General features: G+C 36.7%; 1 protein-coding gene across 1 annotated transcript; it reads left to right on the top strand.

The window, feature by feature from the left end:
• The first annotated feature begins 18,088 nt into the window (after positions 1-18,088).
• Positions 18,089-19,603, top strand: LOC141832416 (serine/threonine-protein kinase WAG2-like). The gene has a single exon (XM_074719921.1). It carries the CDS (start codon positions 18,089-18,091, stop codon positions 19,601-19,603), a length of 1,515 nt encoding a protein of 504 aa, XP_074576022.1.
• Positions 19,604-20,000: the final 397 nt, after the last annotated feature.

The raw sequence follows: 20,000 nt of genomic DNA, 5'->3' as shown, positions 1-20,000 counted from the left end.
TGAGCCTGCAGCTGCCACTGCCTCTTCCTCCACTAGCTTAGATGGGCCTATATTTTTGTAAACCTCTAAAACTTGCTTGTGATCTTGATGTTTTTGATGACCTTGCTTAATGTTTGAGTAAAAACTTTGCTTGGTATGGATTACTTTTGGTTGTAAAACTTTTTATTATTACCTATCCTTTAATGAATGTTAAGTCTTCTTGTGATATTGCTTGATTGATTTTTGAGATGAAGTTCTTAACAAATTCAGGTTATCATTGAATCTAGGGGGAGCTTATTAATAGTTTTAAAGTTATCCATATTGATTTTAGGGGGAGGATTTCAACTTTAAGAGCTAATCATGGATTTAGGGGGAAAATGAAAATGGTTTAAGTTACATTGTTGAAATTAGAGAAGAAATTGGAATTTAAATGGATATTCATAACTAATATATTTAGGGGGAGCATTTTAAACAATTCCTTGAAAATATCAAGAAATAAACCACCCATACTATTCCTAGTATGACATGAAGTATCTTGGAACCATTGAAGAGAAGACATATTTTCTCATATGCAATGTTGATACATAACTCTTAAACTCAAAGTTTCAAACTTTTGATACATAGTATCAAAACGACCTTCTGGTGATGATAAAATTTTGAAACTAATTTTCTCTCACAGATAATGGGCTAAGAAATTACATTGTAAAATTTTAGGATTTTTGGACGAAATTTGAATTAGTTATGAATTTCTAAAGTTCGGCTGAAAAATCAGAATTCAAGCCATCAGTCGACTGAGACAGATACCAGTCGACTGATAATTCTGTGACTTTGTGAGTTTGATCTGTTCTCTTGAAAATTGACCACAACTTGACATCAAATGCTCTAGATATGCTCTAAAACTTGGTTTACTAGTAATAAGGGTTGGTGCAAAGAACATTTCAATACCCAAATATATTTTGATACTTATGCATGGTAATTGAAACTTCTAATTCCTTGGCACATAGTATCAAAATGATGATTTATGATTGAAAATATGGTGACACAATTTTTCCCAATTACTTATGGGTCATCAAAATCACATGGTCAAATCACATATTTTTCTGAATTAATATGAATTTGTTATGGTTTTTCGAAGTTGGCACTGATAATCAGTTTATCAGGCATCAGTCGACTGGTGCTAATGACAGTCGACTGATCTCTCTGTTTAATGAATTATGCTGATTTTTCTCAATGAATTCTTGATTTTATTTTGCAACATTGAATGTACTCCTTGTTCACTAACGTGCTTGTATGCTTTATGGTTTTAGTGAGTGATCAAAGGAGAGGTAAGGATTCAGGGGGAGAAATTATAGCATTTGCCATTATCCATTTCTCTTGAAACGATTGAATTCTTATCCATTATTTGCTCTGATATTCCCTATTTCTTTTTGCTGTATGTCAAAAAGGGGGAGAATGAAATGGAAAGTTAGGCTTTAATGATTTAATGATCATTTATTCATGCTAAATGTTTATGCTTATGCTTACTTGATTAACCTTGATTATGCATGGTGATATTATACATGTTGTATTTAAAGACCTAACTTAAATGATTTTTGCCAAACATCAAAAAGGGGGAGATTGTTGGTGCAATCGTGCCCCAAGTTTTAATGTTTGGCTAAAATGGGTTTAAGTTAGGCAATGTGTTGTGATCTAACATGTGTGACTTGAGTTCACATGTGGAGTCTAAAGGATGCTAAAAGTCAGGCTAAGTTTGGCAATGTGGTGTTATCTAACATGTGTGTTAGGATCGGTTGGTTCGCTAGAGGGGGGTGAATAGCGTTTCTCGACTTTTCTTGTTCTTTCTCTGCACAGAGATTAGCGGAAGCAAAAATATAAAAGAGAAAAAATAGATCAACGCTAACCCGGTTTGTTTACTTGGTATCCACCTCCACAGAGGTGACTAATCCAAGGATCCACACGCACGCACACACCCGATGCACTATGAATCTTCTCCTTCTCGAAAACCTCGAAGGCGGAGAAACCTTTACAACTCTTTAGATCTCCTCAAGAATGATATGAAATAATGTTTAAGAGGAGAGGAAGAAAGCAAAGAATGGAGAACAACAAGTTCTCAAAAGAAGCACAAAAGCAATAAAAGAATGGCAAAAATTCTTGAGTTGATCTCGTGCAGGCTTCTTTTATAATCTCTGCAACATCAGTCGACTGCTGGCAGGGCCAGTCGACTGATGCCTTCAATCGGCAACAAAATCTCGCATTAAAGCGCATTAAATGCTTGCCAATTTTCTGCAACGTTCAAATATCAGTCGACTGTCCAAGACCAGTCGACTGGCATCAGTCGACTCACCATAACACCAGTCGACTGCCCAGTCGACTCCTGTCTTCCTCTGGCTCGACTGATTTTTCTGTGTGCGTCTGATTTATGAGCAGTCGACTGCTGGCAGGGCCAGTCGACTGGTGAAGCTGAAAAATCCCATTTCAGCTTCTCTTGACCTAGACCTCGGCCTTCAAACACCTCCCATAGCCTCGTGCCTTCCCTGGATGCCTCCCTGCACTAGCCTGAGATGCTTCCATCAGCTTCGTCATGTCAAGTCCTTGCCAAGACTACCCACTTGGACTTTTCCTTGCCAAGACTACCCACTTGGACTTTTCCTTGCCAAGACTACCCACTTGGACTTTTCCTTGCCAAGACTTCCCACTTGGACTTTTCTTTGCCAAGACTTCCCACTTGGACTTTTCTTTTTCCAAGACCAACCTTTTACTTTCCTTTGCCAAGACTTCCCACTTGGACTTTCCTTTGCCAAGACTACGCTTGGACTTTCCTGCAAATTTGCATCACACATGTTAGATCACAAGTATTGCCTAACTTTAAACATGGTTTAGCCAAACATTGAAACTCAATGCACTTGGGGCAAAGATTGCACCAACAGCATCTGTAAAAGCTCTTTTCTTCCTCTCATACTTCATTAAAGATCTTGTACGAGAAAGACATCGTATTGTGAGAGTTTCTCCGCCTTCGAAGTGTGATTCGAGAAGGAGGTTTTTATGATAGTGGAATCGTCGGGCTGTGTGTGTGGATCCTTGGATTAGTCACCTCGTTGAGGTGGATACCAAGTAAATCGACCGGGTTAGCGTTTGGTTCTTTGCAATCTATTCTTTATATTTTTGCTTCCGCTAACAAATTTATAGAGAAAGTCAAAAATCGCTATTCACCCCCCCCCCCTCTAGCGAACGCATCGATCCTAACAGAAGATACACAATATTTGTTTTAAATTTTTATCAGTAGATTATATAGAGTATGATATCCAAGAAATGACTTACAGAATCTCATCACCTACGATGATAATTGATGCCCTGAAGGAACCATTCAGAGAAATGCCAATCACACTATTATTTAGAGAAGCATTATCACATTTAAGAGCTAACTTCTCAGGTTTAAAATTCTTTTTCGTGCTTGATGAATCAGCAATGCTTAACAATGCATTTGGAAGTGTGTCGTATATGCTCCCAATTGATGTATATCTAACAACCATAGAACTTACAAGGTTTAATGATAATGAAATTAAACAATGTAAGTAGTATCACAAAATGACAATGACACAAACCATTATGAATTTAAATTACAATATGAAAGAAACCATAATGGAACAACATTGGCAAGCAAATGACAGCATCAAACAATTAGTGGTTTACCCTTGATCATAGAGACTGCAGTACTTAACCTTGGAAGTTAAGAGGAAAGCCCAAACATCCTTGACAATGACAAATTGAAGGGATAAAAAGACTTAAATAACAATCTAAATATCTTCAATTGGTATATTAGTTAACTAGTATATCCAAATAATAACCTGTATGACCAGTCCAAGATAGGGTTCACCCTCATGAAAGGAGGCCATCCAATTGAACTAGGAGAAAATTGCTCCTGTCCAACCTGTGAGGTGAAATAAAGTAAAAGATGTAAACTCTCATCTGCGCCAAGAGCAAATTAATAACTTAGAAAAAATTCACATTTTACAGCAAATTTGAATAACTTGGATAAAAAACACAATTTACTGCAACTCTTTATAATTTACTGCAAGACATACTGCATTAGGATCACCAATCCTGGTTCCAAGAAAAATAGCTTTAGTAGGTTTTTCCTTTGAAAGAACCCCAAATAATCTACGAAATTAGAGCCCTAAAATCAACAACATAGCAACCCATAGATTAACATAACCCTAAAAAAGAACATTCAATAAATCAAAATGCAGATTTTGTGCAGACATTGCAATATCTGCACTGCTTAAACTGTCTTCCTCAAACAAAAAAAAAAAACCCAAAATGTAGATTCCATGAAATGTCAAAATGTCACATGCACACAAGTAAACACCATCAAAATGCATCACATAACCCACCATTAGAATGCATCACATAACCCACCATCAAAATGCATCACAAAATGTCAAACACACAAGTAAACACATCCACGAAATCAGCATCTTACCTCTGCTTGCCGCTGCAAAGGGAGGGAATAGGCGCGTGCTGTGGATTGACGGCCAAGAGGGTGGGCAGTGAGCTCTGGAGGAGAACTCGACGGCCAGGCGAGCATGGGAGGAGTGACGGCCGACCGAGCGAGCACTGGTCGTCAGCCAGTGAGCGCGGAATCTCACGAAACCGCGCCAGCGAGCAAGCTGGGCGGGAGATCGAGGGTGGCGAGCGAGCTAGACGAGAACTCGTCAGGCCGACGAGCGAGCTGGGTGGCTGAACGAGGGTGGGAGAGCGAGCTGGGCGGCAGAGCGCGGGCGGGTGAGAGCGGCGTCGGGTGAAGAACAGAGGTGAGGTGCGGAAAAAGACCTAAATTGCGAGAACAGAGGCGAGTAAAAAGACCTAAATCGCGAGAGAAGTCGTGCGTGCGTGTAAAGGGAGCTAGGACAAAAAAATAAATCCTTTTTAATATATTTTTAACAGTGTATTATCTATCCGCGCTGCCAATACCATTTTTTTAACTCTCTTTTGACAGCGCAGAATTTTTACACGCTGTAAAAAATATTATTCACAGTGCACAATTTTTACACGCTGTAAAAAATATTATTCGCAGCGCACAATTATACTCGCGCTGTTAATTTTAAAATATAATATATTATCCGCAGCGCACTTAATTATGTGCGCTGTAAAAACTATTATTAACAGCACACTATAGATGTGTGCCGTTAATGACGTGCTGCGGAAATTCAAGTTTGTTGTAGTGGTTGTCGGTTGTAAAGAGGAGAAACCTGATCGCGCATATCCTCTATCCCGTCGATCGTGGGCATTCCTCTGGTCAATCATTGATGTCCTTCGATCGATCGCGCGGGTCCTCTGTTCCGCCGATCGTGGGCATTCCTCCGGCCAATCGCAGGTGTCCTTCGATTGATCATGTGTATCCTCTGTTCCGCCAATCGCAGGTGTTCCTCTAGTCGATTACGCACGTCCTATGTTCCACCGGTCGTGTGCCTTTGTGCCGATGTGAGAAAGAGGGAGGAGTCTGGCTACCTCATTATTTTTCATGGATTGTTGTCGCCAGAGAAACACTGGTGAAGTGTTCACCGTGGTCAACCACCGTACAAGAAAATGTCGCAGTCCAATCACCAGAAATCATTTCCAACCATCAGATAAGTTGTCCGATCATTGCCAACTAATCCCGGTCGTCTGACGACCATCAATACTCTTCTCGAAAGCTTGCGAAGGTTTCAGAGATTATTCCATCAACATCAGAAAGGTTTCGACCATTTGTCCTAAATTGACAGTCAATGGTTGACCACCAAAAACTACACGGGGAATATGAATTTCGGTGATAGTTAGAAAGCCCCAGAAAATGATCGTGACAAACGTTGTTGCATGCTTTCTAGAATTAGACTTTTCTCTCAAATCGATCGTTATCGATCATCAGATAGTACCGAAGACGATAACATGACTTGTGGCTTCGGAAGTCGTCCAGACGAGAGCTTGGCGTGGATCACCAGTAGAGGCAGAACTTTGACAAAGACCGTTTAATTAATGTCAACTTCGCTCAACGTCATCATAAGGTATGCATAGAATATTTACTATTATGTAAAATTTTAATTTCCAGTCATGCCTTGTACACTGTTATTTTTTGCATGTATTGCGTTGTTTTAATAATAATTAATTTTAATTATTGTAATTTCTTCCATTGTGTACGTACGTTTACGAAATGTGTAAACACGCGCATTGCACCAGAACAATCCCAACAACTAAATCATGCTTATGCTGGAAATCATAAAAGATAAATACATCTTATTGGAAGAAAAATAAATAATTATAAAAGATGAATGTCAATAATATATTGAGCTACTCCCTCATCTAGAAACTAGAGTACTACTCCATGAAAATGGTTACAACCGAAAGACAAAGAAGAAGACATCCTACAAACTTGAATTAAAGAGAAAAGAGAAGAGAAAGTTTAGTCGTGTTATTGTCAGTATCTTCAGAATAATCTCCAAGCTCAAAAAATAATAGAAACATTGACAGCTCCTTGGAATGGCTACTCTAGGATTCTCTGTCACGGGAAAATACCTCCACTTTCTCCTAGGGAAGGAGGAGAATCCTCAAATGTCGGATGGCTCAAATAAGAGCCACATGGGTTCTTTTATAGCCTCAAGCCTTCCAAATCTATTAGATTCTTTCTAAATTATTGTGGCACCATCAAAATAGTATTTTGAGCCTTTAAACTTTGTTTTTACAGGTTCCACCCTAAACAGAACTTGTAGATCTAGTAATTTCTTCAATTTGATAGGTCGTGGGTCTCATGATCCATCTCAAATCTAAAGTTATATCTATTTGAAGTTAGTTATGGATTCGGACACGGTCCATGCCAAGGGGCACGGGGCGTGACAGGTTGTACAGTGCACAGGTTGCTCCGTTTTACGTCTAACTTCGGTTAGGAAATATGTTCGTATCGTGGGACACAACCAAAACATATTCTTCGCTATGGACTCTTGTTCCAAAGTTTTTTTCCTTCAATTAAATTCAGAATTCATGTCCTATCAATCAAAAAGTAAAAAGAGCAATTCTTCAAAAAAAAAAAAATATAATCAATGTAAAAGAAATTAGAATGTACAAAATATGTTCATTTAATAAAATAAAATATATGTAAAATAATATTAAATATTTTATATAAAATACACGCATTAAATAAGAAGAAAGAGATATCGACAACCAACTGAAAGCATGCAAAGCTCAGAGGTATACTCAGTTTGAAGGCGAAAGAGCTGGAGGTTGTTGGGGCTTGGTACAATCTGAGGAGCGAATACATGTGGCTATGGTGAATGGGTGCCGCGTTAACTTGCAAAAGGACATTGCCATGAGACCCTAGTTCCTCTTATATGGGCTCAAAATTAGCACATAATTAGCTAATAACGACGCCCTTAGTCATTCCATTTCTTAGGCTAGCCACGTGTCTTCGTCTAACTAGCCATCTCTGATTCACAAGGATCAACTCATGTCTCATTAATTGACTTGCCAGTTTGATTGGATTTGGATTGAAAGTTGGAAACGAAAACATTTCGTGTTAGAATGTTCTGCCAAATAAGACAAGTTCACGGCTCCATTTGCAAAATGACGAACGATACTAACCGATTTTATATGTATGACAGACAGATCAATAATTAGTAGTATTGGAACTGCAATCAGTAATCAGAGAAGAAACAAACACATATTTCAGTTTAGAACAGAAAATACCGGTGCAATGCATCAGTATTTAATGCAATAAATACAAAAAGCATCTCCCCTTCCATAGCCGACGACTTCTCTCACTTAATTTCCCTTTTAATTTTCTGAACGTCACAACCACGAATAATTTTAATTGGTCAGGAGTCGAAGACCGCGACCAACATCCACTGTTCTACTCACCTCATAATGCAATGCATGATATATATGCCTCAATATTCAACACTCCAATTGCTGAACCTGATGTCGACAAACACCACCAAGTTTTCAGTTCATAGGAATCTTCCCATGCCATTGCCATTTATCATTTGCCAATTGCCAAACCATCCTCATACCTGCCCTCACTTTCATGTGACAGACTGCATGCCCTCAGATTTGGATGTCTTGTATATAACATATACTTTTCCCCTTCAGTTCCCCTTTCATTAATTTCATACGTATACTATTCCGGCATAAATATAAGATCATAGCTACAGTTTCAAAGTCGAACAAATTAAGATGAGTCTCTTCTCAGCAATTTTTACAGGTATTAATTGTAATTATAGATCGGCCGACATCGACACGTTGTAGCATCTTCTCCAAGCGATCCAGAATAATGAATTGGTTAGTCAGCAGACAAAACTGAGCCCCGAGGCCCCAACTCTAACTGATCCACAGGCATCTCATTAGGTGAGTAATAAATGCGTTGTTAGCACTGCAAGATTAAACAATATATACATATACCATCCTCATCTCTCCCTAATTGAATAATAAGCATCATATGATTGATCTTTCGATGCTGGTACTCTATGAATTGATTAGTGGAGAACTGCATGTGAGACAATGTGGAAATGTTTCCTATTTCTCTCATAAAAGAACTTTAAAAAAACAAAGTGAGGAAAATACTCAGTATTTAATAATTCATTGTGTTCCTGCATGACCAGAATACGAGTTCATTGTATCTCATCATTAAGATAATTAAGTGGGAAATCTTCAACTTCTTAATTCCTTGAGCAGTTAATTAAAAAAGGGGTTGGTGCATGTACTATATATAGTGTATTGAACTGTTAGCTTGGTTGATTGAAGTGAGAACTGCATGTGAGCCAATGTGAAAATGTTTCCTATTTCTCTCATGAAAGAATTTTTTTAAAAAAAGAGAGGAAAATACTCAGTATTTAATAATTCATTGTGTTCCTGCACGACCAGAATACGTGTTCATTGTATCTCATCATTAAGATAATTAAGTGGGAAATCTTCAACTTCTTGATTCCTTGAACAGTTAAAAAGGGATTGGTGCATGTACTTTAGTGTAGTGAACTGTTAGCTTGGTTGATTGAAGTGACACCTGATAATTAGGTCAGCTCCTGAAATTAAGCAAATTGGTAACCAAATTATCTTTTGTGAAGTGGAAGGGACAGGCTTCGGAAATCATGACTACCTTTTGGAAAACGAAGGAGTAGTGCAGCATCAGCAGTAGTATTAGTGTTGGGAATTAACAAGGGCGTCGTGTTGTAGGGACATGGAGTCATAAATTGAGGGTAGTTTTTCTTGTGCTGTAATATGCTCTTGTTTTCTTCTGCCAATATGGGAGTGGTTGAAGGATGGAAACTTGAGGCATGCAATATAATAAATATTAATGTAGGTAGTAGTGATATATAGGTGAAGAATTAATGTTCGTTTTCTCACATCCAAAGATGCATGAGTGTAAGGAAAGAGCGTAGGGGTTAATTTTTGGTGGATATATTGTATCTATCACCCCCATCATACAAGGCAAGATATCTCATATATGCCCTTGATGTAGAATTGAGTTGACTATTACGGAGTAGATATTATTATAATGGATAAAGTCGAATCTCGATGAAGCTGAGAAAATATCCTTTCCACAGTGATTCACTGTAATTTCTCGATTACCTCTTTATAGATCGTCGTGAGATCGATCGTGTGAAGCTGTTAGGGTGGCGGATTCCACCCTTATGTTACAAAAAGATATCTCATACAAAATAGATGATTATGAGTTTTTATGGGAGATCAAAGGATTCTAAATTTTTATTAAATTTCTTTGGAATGGCTATTATCTATTTGAAAGGAATACACAAATTTTTATTATGGATTTGAAGTAGTAGTAGCAAGTATGACGCAGATTAATCTGTACACAGAATAAGTAAAAAAAATATTGATATTATGAAAATTTATAATATAAAAGATTAATCTGTTGATTTACATAGAATAATCAGAAAAATTTAATATTGTGGAAGTATAGGATAACAGAGATTAACTTCTTGATTCAAAAATAATTAAAAAATTCAAAATATAATAAATATGGCACTAAAATCAAACTGTAAAACCCCACCTAAGAACTTAGAACCAAGTTGATGGTGCAAACTTCACATAGAGAATAACTTTCACATAGAAAAATTAAATTGAAAATTATATTAATTCTAAGATACTTAAAATACAAGACTCTAAACTCTAGACTATTTTTATAGACTCGACAATAAATATGCAAAGAAATATTTAAATAAAAATATACTACTCTTAATAGAGATTATAATTACTCACTAATCATTGTTAAAATAAAAACTATTAATTATCATATAATAAAAATTAAATATTTGATTATGGATCGATCTTATTTTTTTAATTTATTTTCATTTATTATGGATGTACCAATTTAAAATTTATCTTCAATTTATTTTCTTTAAAATTATTTTCTTTTTTACATGATTTATTTCATCATCTGCATCATTATCTTTACTATCCAGTGACAAATTTATTCAATTTCAACTTCAATGCCCATTTGCAATGGGTTTGCAATGATTTTTATAATTGTCATAGATGATGATAAATCAATAATAGTAATTATAAATAGTATCCATTTCAATTATCCCTTCTCTTTCTCCTCCTTCCTCCATTCCATGCTTGAAAGCTTCTTTCACCTCGTTATTTTCACTATGTTTCCTTGCTACTCTACTAGTTGCTTGTAGGTGACAATTGAGATTGCCTAATTATAAAACTCTTCCTTCCTCTTGCATCACCTCCTTTCTCCTTTTCCTTCCTATTTCTTCCATTTTTCGCTAGATTCTCAGGATGACCAAGAGATTCTTCCTACCGATATGCATCTTGAAGTCATGACTCCTCCCACTATCGTCACTCCTTAACTAACTCTACATTGATAAAATTTCCTATTTTTAAAAATTTTCTATGATTGTACTGAGTGATAAGCATAAACTAGCCATTAACATTAATACAGATTTGAAAAAAAATTATTTGCCTCATATAGTTGTTTATGGTCATGCATTGAGCTTGATTGAACTATCCATGACAATTTTCAACTATGCACGGTAGAGTAGTGATCTTAATAAGTTTTTCAATTAAATGATTGATGTAGAAATCTCTTGTTTTTTCATACCAATTTGCATGTGATCAAAATTCTTATTAAAATTTATTGAGAGAGATTAGAATAAGTTATTGTTGGGTTCTAATACGAAAAATAAACACAAACTCAATGGGAAACAGAACCCACAAGAGATCTATGCGAATTTGAATAAAGCGTTTGTGTAGAATATTACTTCTTGATGTGCAAAGTCTTCAAATATGGAGAGTAAAGCAGATCAAGTGCAATCAATGTGTGCACGCCCCTATGGTATCTTCACGAGCACAACTACCTATCTCACAGCAAGATTGGAATGTCACATAACCTACACCATAGAGTTAGCTACTATTTAAAATTGAAATTGAATCCTAACTTTTAGGGTCGACACGTTCTTATCATATATGATTGTATTCGAAAAATACTCAACTTCCAAGTCTTATCTAACAAGACACTTTCATGCATATTCAAAAATGCAAACAAAAATACAAACGTGAGTATTAAAACCGTGAGCTTTATTAAAACATTTAAAATCAATTTAGATTAACATATTAATCTAATAAGCTTAGATTCACATTATTTTAGTTGTACTAAAAAAAACTCCCAAATCATGCGCTCTCTATGTGTGGCCGAATATGTTCTCATAACATTGGAGTGACTTTAAAATATCATTTTAAAGATACAAGCAATGGGTGATGTCTAACAATATATTATGACTACCCAAGTTAAAAGAATATTATAGATTTGACATAACCTGTGTATGATTATTTTATTATATAACTTAATCCTTTTGTTTATGACATCTAGATTGATTTATGAGACATAGAATATGTCATCCACTTATCAATCTATGCGTTTCTCAATCTCTAAGTAGACTTACTTAACTAAATAAACTCAATATCTCATATTTATTTATTTGAGTATGACCATGTATTATAATAGTCCTATTTAATCAAGGGACCCACATACATCGCTTTTATTATAAGTAAGAGATAAATTTCATTTATATCACTCACATCTCTCTGGATAACTTATTGCATATCTAGTAAACGACTTTATAATCGACTTTATTATAGATGATGTTTATCAATACTAAAGTACACAACTCCTTATACAGGGAACCGTAATAACTTCAAGGCAAAGAACTGTATATACGATAGTCACTATAAGAATGTTTATAATAATCATATAACAATCCATGAAATATTCTTATGGCGAGTCATTTAGTACATATTCTCTAATATATACCCATGTGTTAACTTGATATCTCATATCCATGATTTATGAGATTAAGTCATCAGTTAACTTATATGTTAATCTCAATGCATTAATATTGCCCTTGTATATTAATACTTGACTAAGAATAATTAATTAAGAATAGTATTTTTATATATCTATAATCTCCCACAATCAATTTAAATAATTGATATCGCTTAGAATAAACATACCACTCTAAGGCATTATTATACCTATATAAAATAAATATAATAAAAATAAATATTATATTTATTAAAATATGATACAGATGTCCCAAATTAATCATCCCATGATTGACTCTTAGGACTTATACTAACAATTCAATTATTAGAACTGATGAAATCAATAATTTTAGTGGATCTAAGCCCTAATGATTTTATTTTTGGATTTTATTCAAAAGGCATTGTATTAATGGAGATATCTTTCTCTATGTATTTCTAATGTGAGACTTTATTAATTATTATCCCAACAATCCTCTCCTGAAATGAAGGATCACTATACTCCAATTGAGACTAGCTTAATGTCTGATCTCTTGACCCATTAGGTCCTCCTTGCCTCGATGTTTGATCCTCTTGATCCGTCAAGTCTATCTAGTATCCGGTCCAATTGATTTATACTAGGACGTATCTGCCTCGAGCTTCATTATGGATTTTACCTTCTTAGTTTTTTCCTTAGGTTTCCCATATGACTCCACATAGATCATGACTCTAATACCAATTGTTAGAATCGATAAAATTCATATATTTTTATAATTGTATGATATTATCTATTTTGGGCCTAAGACTCATGATTTTTTTTTTGAACTTTATCCAAAAGGTCTCGTACTAATGAAAATATCTTTCATTTTAGAAACTCATGATCTTCTATATGTATTTTTAATATAGAACTTTGATTGTAATTTCAACCATTATTCCTCTACCTGGTTCCCCACTTGAGATTATAATGAAAATTAACATATTTGTAGTAGATTATTTGACTGCAACGTCAAGATATTTCGACAATTCTAATCTTGTAATATAACCTCAATAAGCCTCTATTTTAATATTATCCAAATCGAATAATGTCTCCCTTAATTATTATGTGGTCGAAGTTAATTTGTTTATTGCAAGAAGTCATAAAAGAGGATGTGTGAAGAGCCTCTGTGAATGGTTGGAGTAGTGGTGAAATTTTCTCACAGTCAATTACACAATATTTCTAAGAAATGGCAAATAAGACCCAAGTGGGTTCCTTAGTTGAAAACCGCACACTTCTTCTACAAAAAGTGAAATCCACCATCTTAGCAGCCCCACGACCATCTGTAAGGAGGTAAATCAAAAAATTATAATTGGTCACGACGCAGGAGGGTATTGTTTAGCTTCGTTAGGATTCGAATCCTTGTCCTCTTCTGCAACTTTACTGTGTCGTAACCAACTCAGCTATGTCCCGGGAGCAAGTTGAAGACTGCACACATAATTTAAGTAGGAGGTCATGGTGAGTGAAGGAAAAGCTTATGAAACGTATAAATTATAATTAAATGTGTCTCTACATCAAGGTTAGATTATCTTTCATACTCGGATTTTAACATGTACTATCACAATCCTTATGAATTAACTATTTGATCAATGCATGTTTATATAATTAGCATGCATCAAACTATGATATTCAAGAACCACGAGGGTAATTCTGCAAACAAGTGGAATACAATAAGTTGTCACCGACTCACCGTCAGTGATGGAGCTTCTATGTGGGTTCCTTCTGTACGAAGGAAGACTTTTTAGCTAGCAAGCTACTTGTAATAAGTGGCGTTGCCAGTCAACAGTCAATTTGCAGGGGACGTGATTGTATAGCCAATCACTTATTATTATTATTATTATTATTGATTATGTAATTAATCCAAAAATTTCTTTTCATGTGACATATATCTCACTCTTCTTTTAAAAGTGTTTAATGGTCCGTTAGATTCACGCATGAAGTAAATAATACTTGGGAATTAAATAAAAAATGAAAATAAATGCCCTTTTAATTGTGCATTGGAGTATTGACTATTAGGTTGTTACTTTTGCATGTGGTAAAATTTTAAATGGGATAAATATTTTTAGATGCCAATGAATTAAAATAAAAAACCATTAATTTTAAAATTAGTCATGTAGAATTTAGGTATTTAAATTATTTTAAAAAAATATAATTATCATCAAACTTGAATAGATTGAAAAAAATAGATCCAGTCAATCGAAATAGCAGTAATGACTTTACTAGACAAAGTATGAATCAAAAGAAGACATTGAAAAGAACTAGAAATAGTTGAGGTTCACATTATAATATATTGTTGAGTTTGATATGCTCGTATTCTTCAGTTATTGATGCCTTTTAAATTGTTGAAGAGGAGAGAAAATATCACAAGCAAAAGATGCAAGCAAATAATCTATTAGAATTAATGGAAAAAATATAAATTCATATTTCAGATGCACTTAATAAAAAATACCTTTGGAGTCACAAATGATTTGTTACAAGCTTTGAAAATAAAAGATCAAGATGTCGTAATTGACATGATTCTTATATGATCAAGTAAACATTAACTACAAACCATGAGAGATGATTGTTGGGATTTGTTATATTTGAGAGGTGTCCTAATATAATCGCCTTATATAATATACTATTTATTAGATAAATAAAATTACTATTTGAGTGTGCATTCTCTATATATCTGATTAGATCTTAAATTCAATTATTGGAGTTCACAATACAATGCAAAGCATAAGAGAAATTATGATTAGATCATAATTAGTGAACATCTCTTCATGTGTAGTTATGTATGTATTAAAATATTCCCTAATCGATGAATTAATCAAATTGAACATCATTGATTCTGTAAGACTAGTATATGTTAGACTCCTTGGTTTAACTAAAAAGTCGATCCTAATTGGCTGAAAACATTGAGAGTTGACATATGGATGTTGGTTAAAGATAATTAATTCATCAAATGTGACTTGTCTTGAGACTTGATCATATGGTTCTGTACATATCTATAAAGATCTCATTACAACTCAAGTGTAAATTTCTTTCAACTTAAGGTATTCAAGTCATCTTGGTCATGAAGACTTATACTTTGACATCTCAAAGAAATATCTCTTTAAAGGTGTAGCTCGGGGATGATTGAGTATAAGTTAAAGTGTCCGAAGGTGATTGAGTAGCCTATAGAGGATTCACCATTCTTTTTATTAAGATATGCATACTCTATGGTCACTTATTAGAATTCTAAGTCTTTGGTCACATAGACACATGTCAAGAGGATAATTCTCTTAGACAGTTATTTTAGTAATTTGAATCTGCAGGACAAGAAACTACTGCTTGAACTAGGTGTGACATAGTCAACCTAGTGGAGACTGACATATAGACTATCTACTGAACTAAGTAGGTATAAGATAAGTGTAAAAAATAGACACACGAATAACTGTGGCTACTGAAGGGTTCAGAAGTAGTTTTGGAATCAAATATAATTTTTTGATTAATTGGGGATCATGATGTACTACTAGGTGCAACTCATGATCGATTTATAATTAATGGTTAATTATAGACAACCAATATATATAAGGATTATATAAGGTCACACACACTGCAAGTTTATTCAAAAAAATATAAAATAAGTTTGAGAATTGAATTTTCAGATCGAGAAAGATTAAGTCTAATTGAACCAAACGAAGGACAAATATGAAAGATATTTTATCGAATCGGAAGTGCGGATGAGCCACGTCTTTTGAAGATGAATTGAACCCTATTTGGTTTAATTATAAACTAAATCAGTTTGATTTTAAAAGGTGGTTTGATTTTGAACTAACATGGTTTGATCTTGAATTAAACTTAAGGCTAATAGGGTTTGGATTTTGGGTTAACAAATACACAAATAGATTCACTAATTAGACCTGTTAGAGATTTATAAGTAGATTTAGTTAGAAGAGAAAGAAAAAGAGGAATTGGATTAAAATCTAAGGGTTAGGTTTTTGATCCCCCTTTCTTCTCTCCCTCTCCTCCTTCCGTTGTCAACCACCAAGGGTGTTGCCACTACTGTCATCCAAAAGCTACTGTCAGTGGACCTGCTGTCGTCGTCCAACACCATCGATTCTTCATCCTCTAACTACCCCTTCATCCATTGGGTGTTGGGGTGTTGTAGCCACCGAACACAACTGACAACAACCTGTCGAACAACGGCTATTCCAGCCGTCGGTAGCCTTTTCCACCACTCTTATGTATTGTTCTAGCGAGCAATTATTGCTATCGGAACTCTGATGCCGCTAGGTCTGCTGTCCCTCACTAGCAACTAGCCTTCCAACCTCTGAACAAAGCTTCATCGCCTCCATTCAGTTCGTTTTGTATCGTCTTGCTTTGTGTTATCGGATACTGAATCAAATCATGAGTCCTCTCTGGGATCACTTTGTCTCTCTCTTTGACTAATATCGAAACGGAGGTATGATGTGCCTTATTGAAGTAGTCTTATAGAGATCTTGGTGTGGATACGAGTAGACATAATCTTTCATAAGGTTGTTAGTTGATTTTGTTTCTATTTCATGTCATCTAACAGGTATAATTTAATTATATTATTTAATTCTACGATTATGTCTACACATGTGTATATCTTTGTATGTGTGTGATGTGTGTGCTTTAATAATTTAATTTATTATGCATCTACTGCTTGTTTATTGAAATAAAAATTTTAAAAGCTATAGAGACAACCAATAAGATTTGTTACTGAATGATTTTTTTTTTATTTTGTGTTACATAGAAGGTACTCGCCCTGTGCATGAAAGACTTGTTCACTTTTCATGGAAGATCATGATGAAATAATAAAGGAAGAGCAAATCTTCACTATTATCGTGTTGAAATATTTTATGATGTGATAGATATTGCAACTTCAAAAGTTGAACGGTTGCTTTAACGAGATGAATACAGAGTTATTGTTATATATGGCTCATCCTAATCTATCAAATTTATTCTCTATTTATGATAAGAGAAAATTAGTTCAGTTTATTTTATTTTATTTTATTCATTCAAATTCTCTCTGATGGAGTTAATGAATCTTGAGCATCATCTTGATAATTTCATTTTTAACATTCGAAGTAGCAATCAATTCTCTGAGGTTGTGAAAATTAGCGAATTTGCTAAAAGGATAATTCAATTGAAAAAATATTAATTGTATCCTTTGATATATTATTTTTGAAGTTAGCATTATTATTATCCATTACAACAGTAGAGGGAATAATAAAAATAATTAAAATTTCACTTCGATTGAGAGATGATATGATAAATGATTGTATAGAATCATATATTGAACTTGAACGGGATGTATTTGATGGGATGTATTTGATGCAGTTGATAATGCAATTATTATTCAACAATTTTAAAGTATGAAATCTCAAAAAATATTATATATATATATATATATGATTTTTATTATATATTTTGTATTGTAATAATTTTTTTATTTATTGAATTTGCTATTGACTGAAAATTCTGATTAACTGTTTGTGATTCTTGAAACATGCTATCCATTTGGCATTGCGATGCAACAATATGTTTTCGGTTGCCAAGAAATCCAGAGAAGGCGAAAGGGTGAGCTGGTGATGTGTAGTTTAACACCAAGTAAATTAAATATGGTGTACTAGTCTCTGACTGCTTCGCATTTTAATTTCTCGATGTAAGCATCTTCATCTTCATCTTGTTGACAATGAAAATGATGAGGTTAATTTTTCGACTCCAAGCTTTCTATATAAGCATAACCCCCTTTCCCTCTGTCTCTGTCTTTTTGATCCATCGACTTCCGCCAATATCATGAATCACGAGGAGAGGTTAAGCTTCTTCCCTCCGGACTCCTACTCCGACCTTGACAGCAGCTTCACCAGCTCCACCACGTCTGCCTCCACATTCAGCGCCAGAAGCAGTCTCAGCCTCCCCTCCTTCTCTAACTCTACCACCTCCTCGTCCTTTGCCCTCAATCCTCTCCCTCACAGCCGCTCCGACCCCCACTGGTCTGCCCTCCGAGCCGCTGCCAACCTCTCTCCTGACGGCCGACTTCACCTCCACCACCTCCGCCTCCTCCGTCCACTCGGTTCCGGCCATCTCGCTCGCGTCTTCCACTGCCGCCTCCATGGCTTCGACGACGAACACCACTCTCCCGCCGAATTTGCCCTCAAAGTCATCGACCTCGATGCTCTCAAGCGGGACATCGCCAAGCCCGTAGGCCCTATCGACGACGACGACGACGAGAGCAGCGGCGGAAAGATGTGGCACGTGCGGTCGGAGGCGCGGGCGCTGGCCGAGATGGACCACCCTTTCCTGCCCACCCTCTACGCTCGCCTCGACGCCTCTCACTACGCTTGCTTCCTAATCGACTACTGCCCCGGGGGAGACCTCCACTCCCTCCTCCGTCGCCGGCGCGGTCACCGTCTGCCAGTCTCCGCAGCTCGCTTCTACGCCGCCGAAGTACTCCTCGCCCTCGAGTACCTCCACGCTCTCGGTTTCGTCTACCGCGACCTCAAGCCCGAGAACGTTCTCCTCCGGGCAGACGGCCACGTCATGCTCTCCGACTTTGACCTCTCCTTCCGTTCCCACGTGTCCCCAGCTCTCTTCTGCCGCCATCGTCGCCGGAATTCTCGCCCAAGGAGACGCTTCTTTTGCTGCGGTGGCAGCGCTCCCGCCTCCTGCGAGTTCGACGAGGAAGAGCTGGAATTCGTGGCGGAGCCTTCGTCGGCTTTCTCGAAAGCGTGCGTAGGGACGCATGAGTATCTGGCGCCGGAAGTGGCCTGCGGAAGCGGCCACGGCGCTGCCGTGGACTGGTGGGCCTTCGGCGTGTTCCTCTACGAGCTCTTGTACGGGCGCACGCCTTTTAAAGGCGCCACCAAGGAGGCGACGCTGCGGAACATCCTGACGCAGGATGTGAAATTCCCGGAGAGCGAAGATGGCGAAGGTGGAAAAATGGCCAAAGCTCGGGACCTCATCGCACGGCTACTAGAACGTGACTCGGCTGCTCGGATGGGATCTATCCACGGGGCGGCAGAGATCAAACGGCATCCCTTCTTCCAATGCATAAGGTGGCCGCTGATTCGATGCGCCCGACCTCCAGTCGTGGCGGGCTTGGTCGCTGGTGGTCCACAGCGGCGACCGGCCACTACTGATCAAAGAGGGCCGCCGAACTGGTGGAATGGTTGGAGAAAGAGGGCGACCGTCTCTACTATTACTAATGAGAAGAACAACCGGAAGAAGGGGATTAAACTACGATTTGGATTTGGGTCTGGGTTTGGATCGAAAAGGAAGTTGTGGCAGGAGAAGCATGGCGGAGGGAGATGACGGCTGGCCGCAAAGTGTTATAGACGTAGTTGTGTTTAATTGCTAAGCTAAGCTCCCCTGTTCATTCACTATCGAGGAGTATGTACATAATGAGAACGAATAGAATCCATCTATCGATGTTATGCATCTTAGCAAGCAATTAAGTGCTATAGTTTCTTACGAAGGCCTATGTGTTCCATTAATTAGCCCTGTATTTGCCCATTCGTTCTCCCAATTTACTTTAGTGAATCATCATGATTAGCCACGCGGAGTCATAATACTCCAATAAATCACGCACTAATAGAGTTGCAACGCGCCTGGTTTTGCAGCGTCTTCTACGACCTAGGATGGTTTTTTTCACCGCACCGACCACTACAACTTGAGAATGTAACTCGTGCCAAAGTTTGATAGAATGACT

The sequence above is a fragment of the Curcuma longa genome, chromosome 7 (genome assembly GCF_044706935.1).
Source record: "Curcuma longa cultivar G26 ecotype Majalengka, Jawa Barat chromosome 7, ITB_CL_G26_1.1, whole genome shotgun sequence".
NCBI lineage: Eukaryota > Viridiplantae > Streptophyta > Magnoliopsida > Zingiberales > Zingiberaceae > Curcuma > Curcuma longa.
The sequence above is the reverse complement of the archived record's forward strand: the minus strand, read 5'-3'. Positions and strand labels throughout refer to the sequence as shown.

What these genes read in the sequence shown, in the direction of transcription:
- LOC141832416 (XM_074719921.1), top strand. Translation starts at nt 18,089, where the DNA reads ATGAATCACGAGGAGAGGTTAAGCTTCTTCCCTCCGGACTCCTACTCC.